This window comes from Rutidosis leptorrhynchoides, chromosome 5 (assembly GCF_046630445.1).
Source record: "Rutidosis leptorrhynchoides isolate AG116_Rl617_1_P2 chromosome 5, CSIRO_AGI_Rlap_v1, whole genome shotgun sequence".
NCBI lineage: Eukaryota > Viridiplantae > Streptophyta > Magnoliopsida > Asterales > Asteraceae > Rutidosis > Rutidosis leptorrhynchoides.
Window position 1 is genome coordinate 301,667,487 of NC_092337.1, and position 7,237 is coordinate 301,674,723.

The 7,237-nt window shown below is 30.4% G+C and overlaps 1 protein-coding gene across 1 annotated transcript; it reads left to right on the forward strand.

Moving 5' to 3' along the window:
- Positions 1–6,218: 6,218 nt before the first annotated feature.
- On the forward strand, positions 6,219–6,779 carry LOC139850435 (uncharacterized). Its single transcript, XM_071840008.1, has one exon. The coding sequence runs from the start codon at positions 6,219–6,221 to the stop codon at positions 6,672–6,674; it is 456 nt and encodes a 151-aa protein (XP_071696109.1). The 3' UTR covers positions 6,675–6,779.
- The last annotated feature ends 458 nt before the right edge of the window (positions 6,780–7,237 follow it).

Here is a 7,237-nt window from a genome sequence, read left to right on the forward strand (position 1 = left end):
ATTCTCAGCCCAAAAATATAGATTGCAAAAGCAATTAAAAGGGGAGCATATGAAACTCACTTTAGCAGCATATAAAGTCGTTCACCAAAATGTGACCGAAACTCGGATTACCAAATAACCGTAGATCTCAACCTAGAGAACATATGTTGGTCAATAAATGTCTATCAAGCTAGGTCAGGTCATAGTGTATCACAATCCTAATGCTCGAGATCGACATACAAAAGTTATCCAAAATCTTTCAAAAAGTCAATTTTGACAGTTGTTTAACAAAACGAGACGTACCTTATATAAGGATTCATTTACTCGGTTGGTAATATTCAAAAATCCAAATTATCAATCTCGTAAACAAGTTGTTTAAATCTTAATTGTAGATTCAAAAGCAATTTCAATTAACGTCAATCATAATTCAGTTGATCATATCTTTTAATCCGTTCATCGAAATTATTCGATATCTAAATGAAAAGTTATTGATTTTTCGCCAGCTTTCTAAAAACATGTATATCATATACCTTTTACCAGTAATATATGTATTTAATTCGTGATTCATTATAAACTGTTTAACGACGAAATTTAGCATACAAGCATGTATAAATATATATATACTCGAGCACTAGACATGGATACACTATTAATATATAAAAGATAAAATATAAATGCTTACGTATCACTATTGTGATTCAATATTGCAGAAAAGTACGTAGACGCAACCGAGATGATAAACACTAGGTTTGACTTGCCAATAATACCTACGTACATTACCCATAATCTCCATAGCTATAACCCATAATTTCCTTAGCTCTATCCCGCTTGAAAACCCATTTTGAAAGTGCCACGCTCATGACTTCGTCGTAGTATTTTATGTATAAATAATACTAATACTACTAATAATAATAAGATTAATAACTATATTAATCTTAATAATAATAATAATAATATTATTAATAATAATAATAATAATAATAATAATAATAATAATAATAATAATAATAATAATAATAATAATTAAATTAAATTAAATAAATAATATAAGTATTACGGAGTAATATAAAAGAGTGTGAGGAAACTGAACTAGAAAATGATCGATTTATATAGATGTGGCCTGTCCTCAGACACCATGCGATCGCATGGTTTTTGTGAGGGGATGCCATGCGATTGCATGGCTCCCATTTCCAGCTCACAATCGTTTTTGTCCTACTCTTGTCGACATATTTATTAATTATATTTATAATATATAATTTATATAATTAATTATATATTATATTAAATTCACGTGCATAGTTGACTTGTAATTTTTGTTCCGATAAGTCGTACGTCATCACGCGACTTATGTCCCGGTTCCGGTTTTTCGAACGTCCTTTCGTACATTAAGAAAACTTGCATTTTACGTTTCGTGACACGTAACTTTGTTAAAATATAGTCTTAAATTATCAATAAACTATATCACTCAAAGTGTATCTTAAACTTTCGAGTGTTTTGGTCATTTACTTCTATAAATCATCGTCTCGTAGTATATACATTTTCATTTTGAAATAGCGTTTTACTGTAGCAAAGAAATATTTAAATAAAAGGCTCGTTTAGGCTCACGAGTTTGTTGGAAGTCAATTTAAGAAATTCGAACCTGTTTACCGAACAATCTTTATGTTATTTTCAAGCTCGTTTTAAGCTCAATTCAATCGAACTTTAAATTTGTCTAGCTCAAATAACTTGGCTCATTTACACTATGACCAACACAGATAAGTTGGACAGTAGGTTTGTAACAATCGTTTAGCAAATATTGGTAACTTTATTCTCCATAATTACAGGTTCAATATGCTATTGCCCAAACCGATTATCTTTACTTATCTTAGCGACCAGTAGGTTATCTTTCTTTATCATATCAAATGATTCTATGGACTAAGCAGCTTACATCATCAATTATGATTTATGATAGTTACACAATTTATACAGTAGTAAAACTGAGCTATACACAAATAATCTTTAAAATATACAAAGCGTTGGACATATATAGGGATGACAATGGACCGGATATGAATCGGGTGATGTCATATCCATATCCATTTAATCTCTGTTCATCCATATCCATATCCATATCCATATCCAATAGATTAAGCGGGTTAATAGATATTCAATGGATATTAAAAAAATGTTATAATATTTTCTAATATGCGATTAAAATAAATACGTAATATAGCAAAAATAAATATAACATGACATAATTAAAATTTATCTATAAGGATGTGTAATCATTGTCGAAGATGTAACAAAATTTGTTACATTTACTATTAATATGAAATTTGTAGGTTTATTTGTTCGATATACGTGTTTTATTGTTACATTTACTATTAATATGAAATTTGTAGGTTTATTTGTTCGATATACGTGTTTTATTGTAATATATTATAGTTATTTTATCGTATATATATATATATATATATATATATATATATATATATATATATATATATATATATATATATATATATATATATATATATATTCATGGATGAAATTTTTTATTCATGTTCATATCCATATCCGTATTCATATCCATTTAGGTTTATCTATATCCATTACGAAATGAGTGAATCAGGTGGATATCCACGGGTGGCCAGCCATATATATACAACATCATTAATGCATTACTTATCACAATTTTTAATAGTGTATGTAGTATATATCTCTACCGGCGATTCGATCAATAGAAACAAAGTTGTTTCTCTTAAACATTCGTAACTGGTAATATTAATTGGTCAACATGTCCCGCTTAAATGCAATGTGATCGTTTGAAGTCACTTAATGGAAAGCTGTCAAGAGTGTCCGACTATAATGGAAAACAGAATCATTTACATGTAACGTTTTATATGCGAAGCCAATTTAATCCATATATGCTTTATGCGAAATCAAATAATCCACATAATGGAAAATAGATATTCGTATAATATTTATAAAGAATCAAGAATAATACACTTAAAAGCTTACTTACACTAGGTGAACAAGAGTAAATTGGTTATGTTTCTTATCAATGAAGAAAATAAGAAGTACATCAATACCAAGTTATCAATAAGAAATAAGTAATTTCTTTGAGACTTTTAATACTTAAAACGAAATGAGGAGGCCTACACATGTGAGCAGTTAGAGAATTAAAGGAGATTTAAATGCTATTTTTACGGTAGCTTTGATGTGTTTGGTGTAGAGATGTATCTACATCAAGAAAGTGATAGCTTATTGGTACCCATTTCGCATTAATATGTAACTAACGGTCAGAGTAGAAATAAATGACAACATATATACTTCTAGTAAATTATATTGATTTTTAAATTTTTATCTTCTTTTCTCATGAACTACTGATACATTCACAATTTAGTTCATTATTTAGTAATGAGTAATTAACATTAAGTTATAATCTACATAATAACTAGACAAATAGTAAATAATAAATAACGATAATTATTCTCTTTATATATATATATATATATATATATATATATATATATATATATATATATATATATATATATATATATATATATATATATATATATGCAACAACTAAAAAATGAGAATATAACATGCTTAGACCATTTGTGTCGCATGGGACAGATACCCGTTGATTTATTATGTGACAAAAATCACGCCTAAAGGGTTCACCTAAGACCAGTTGTAACGAGCCCCTGGTCACGGCGTGGGGGATGAGGTGGCAGCAGGCGCTGCCCCCTTCCTCCCGTATCAGGGCGTGGGTGATGGTGTGGGTGGGTGTGTGCGTGGGTCTGCAACGCAAGAAGCCATGGGTGTGTTGATTTTTTTTTAATTTTTTATTAATTTAAAATATTATTTTATACTCCTTTTTAATATTTAACCCAATTATATTTTAACACATCATCACAATACTCTCGATCCACACCAAAAACCCACACCACCACTACTCCACAAAAACAACCCACACGTCATAGTCATCAAAAAGGTACAAAAAGCAACTCACGCTCCCAACCGTTAAAAGTGGTCTAATGGTGATGTTGCTTTGGGCGTGGAAGGCATTCGTGAGAATGCAACGGAAAACGCGCTGGTTGTTTATGATTGGTTCAAAATATTTTTTATATTTTATTATTATTATCTTAATTAATTTTTATCTCTTTTTTATTCAACTATCAATTATATTTGAACAAATTATCACAACACTCTCAATTAGGGATGTCATCGGATCGGGTTTGGGTCGGGTTTATGTAATCTCGGACCCGAATCCGATTAAAAAACCCTGCCCCAAACTCGGCCCGAAACCCGTCGGGTCCCCATTTACTTACATACTATCGGGTTTCGGGTTTCCCCACGGGTAAACGAATATACCCGATTAATCATTCTATATCTATTTTTCAATAAGTTACCAAATTAAAATATCGAAAAATAACTTAACTACTTCATGTTTAAAGTATTATAAAATATCACATAAAAAAGTTGATTGAAAAGTTTCTAAAATACTCAAATACACAAAGTATATAAAATATCACATCTCGAACACTTATTGTATATGATTATATTGAATAAAATTATACTCGTTTTCAAAAAAAATAAGAGAAATATTTCATACATTAACAATATAATACTAGAGTTGTATTCCCTTAAAACCAAAAATTAGCTTGAAATTCAATGGACCAATCAGAGCGCGACATGTGGCGCGACAATCACATGTGATTGGAAAAAAAAATTAAATTTTTTTTTAAAATTTTTTTTTGAAATTTAAAAAAAAAATTCCAAATTTTTTTTTTAAAATTTAGCATGTCAAATCCAATCACATGTGATTGTAAAACCCAATCACATGTGATTGTGGAACTCAATCACATGTGATTTTGCATATCAAATTCAATCAAATGTGATTAAAAAAATTACAATTTTTTTAAAAAAATTTCAACCGGAAACATACTTTAATTCGGTGATTTGATCAAGTTTGTTAGCGTTTCGCGATCGTATCTTCAAAATTTTATACATTAATTCGGTGATTTGATCAAGTTTTGATCAAAAACTTGGTGTTTGAAGGTTTTAGCACAAATTTAGTGAAATTCGTCATTATTCGTCATTTTACTGAATTTCTTTTTTCAATCACATGTGATTAGATTTGACATGCGATAATCACATGTGATTGGCATGCACAATCACATGTGATTTACTGCATGTCAAATTTAATCACATGTGATTGAAAAAAAAAATTGAAAAAAAAAAATTTTTGAAAAAAAAAATTGAAATTTTATTTTTTTCGAAAAATGTTTTTTTTATTTTTTTCGAAAAAAAAAATTTTTTTTGAATTTTTTTTTCCAATCACATGTGATTATCGCGCCACGTGTCGCAATCTGATTGGTCTCTTGAATCTCAACTTAAAAATTGGTCTCATTTGAATATTCCTCTATAATACTAATACTAAAATTTTACATAAAATTTATTATTAAAATTCCTCGGACCGGGTATACGGGTCGGGTATACAGGTCGGGTAAACGGGTTTGTATCTAAAACCATACCCGAACCCGGAATTTTTTTTGTAACCATCTCCATACCCGACCCATGACCCGACGAACTCGGGTTAGACCCGGCTCAATTATAACGGGTTTCGAGTTTCCCCATCAGATATAGGTCATTTTGCCATCCCTATTAACATCTAAACCCACACCACAATTATTTCACATTTTCAATCCACACCTCACATAATAATAAAATTAAAAAACTCACACCAACAACCGCAATCCTCCCCATTACAAATGGTCTTAGTGTGGTTGCCCCCACTTTCTTATGAACAAACAGTTAACAAATGCGAATTCTTTGATATTCAATTTTGTGATTTCATCGCCTAAACACATATTGTAGTATTTGTGTTGTTCAACATCAATCTCTTGAATCAAAGACTAATAAAGTAGAAATACGTTATATATTATGTTTCATCATTCAAGAGTAATCTAAATTTATCAATCACAAACCCATCATCGTTAATGCTAATACTAAATTCTGCATCTTATAAGTTATAACTATCTTCATTTATTAGCCATAGCAACTTATTGTAAAACCGTGTACAGTTGTGAGTTGTTGACTTTCTTATTCTTATAGACAAGGAGATGAAACGGTTAGCCTTATATTATTTAAAGGTGGTATTTGTGAAAATATAAACAAGTTGAAGGGCATTTATAAATCATTTGGTCTATATAAATTGTTGCAACTCTTGTCTTTTTTAACCACAAAAAATGTCTCTAATCACAGATGAGATTCGAGCCAGTGCAACTGAGCTCTACCATGGTGACAAAATCTGCAAAGCGAAAACAAGATTTTTGCTAGAAGAAGTTGGCTTACCTAATGGACTTTTGCCATTAGAAGACATTGAAGAATGTGGGTATGTAAAGGACACTGGATTTGTTTGGCTCAAACAAAAGAAGAAAAAAGAACACAAATTCGAAGAAGTTGGTCGCCTTGCGAGCTATGCAAAGGAAGTGACCGCTTATGTTGAAAAATCGAAGATCAAGAAGTTAACCGGCGTTAAAACAAAAGAAATGATGATGTGGATTAATCTGAGTGAGATCACTGTTGATGACCCTCCAACTGGAAAGATTACGTTTAAATCTCCAACGGGTTTGTTTCGTACTTTTCCTTCATCGGCTTTTGAAGTGAATGATGAGAAAAAGATCCAAGTGAAAGAGGTGTAGTACTAGATCTAGTCTGTGTACGGATACATCTTGTGATCGAGTTCTATCTTTTCTATATATGTAATATGGTATTGATCGGATCTTAATAATATGGTGAATCTTGGTACCAATGGTTTTTTTTTTTTTTTTTTTTTTTTTTTTTGTGATGTTGTTTGGTAAATGTTTACGTACTAGGATTATTTTACCTATCAATTTACGTGCATTGATATTTTAGTTTGGCGAAAATAGGTAAATCAAAAGAGAAAAGATCTAAAATATCCCAAAGGTTACTATTGATGTAGAATCAACAAGTCTACTTGAGAAGTACTATGATCTTCTTGGCATACAAACAACAATTAAGAAAATACTAATATCTGTCTGTTTCCATCTCATAATCAAGTGTTGATATGGTAACTCATTCGGAGCTAGGTGATATGGGTTTTTGAGTCTCCTGGATCTTTTAAGTTTTATTGCCTCAAAAGCATAATCATTTATAAATGGTGGGGATCGGAAAACTTCTCTAACTTTAGCATTAACGAGTCTCTTCAAGGTAACAGTGGAGCGGCTATGTCTAGTTTGGATAA

Excerpts from the sequence above, each read along its gene's own strand:
- LOC139850435 (XM_071840008.1), top strand. The coding sequence starts at position 6,219 with ATGTCTCTAATCACAGATGAGATTCGAGCCAGTGCAACTGAGCTCTAC.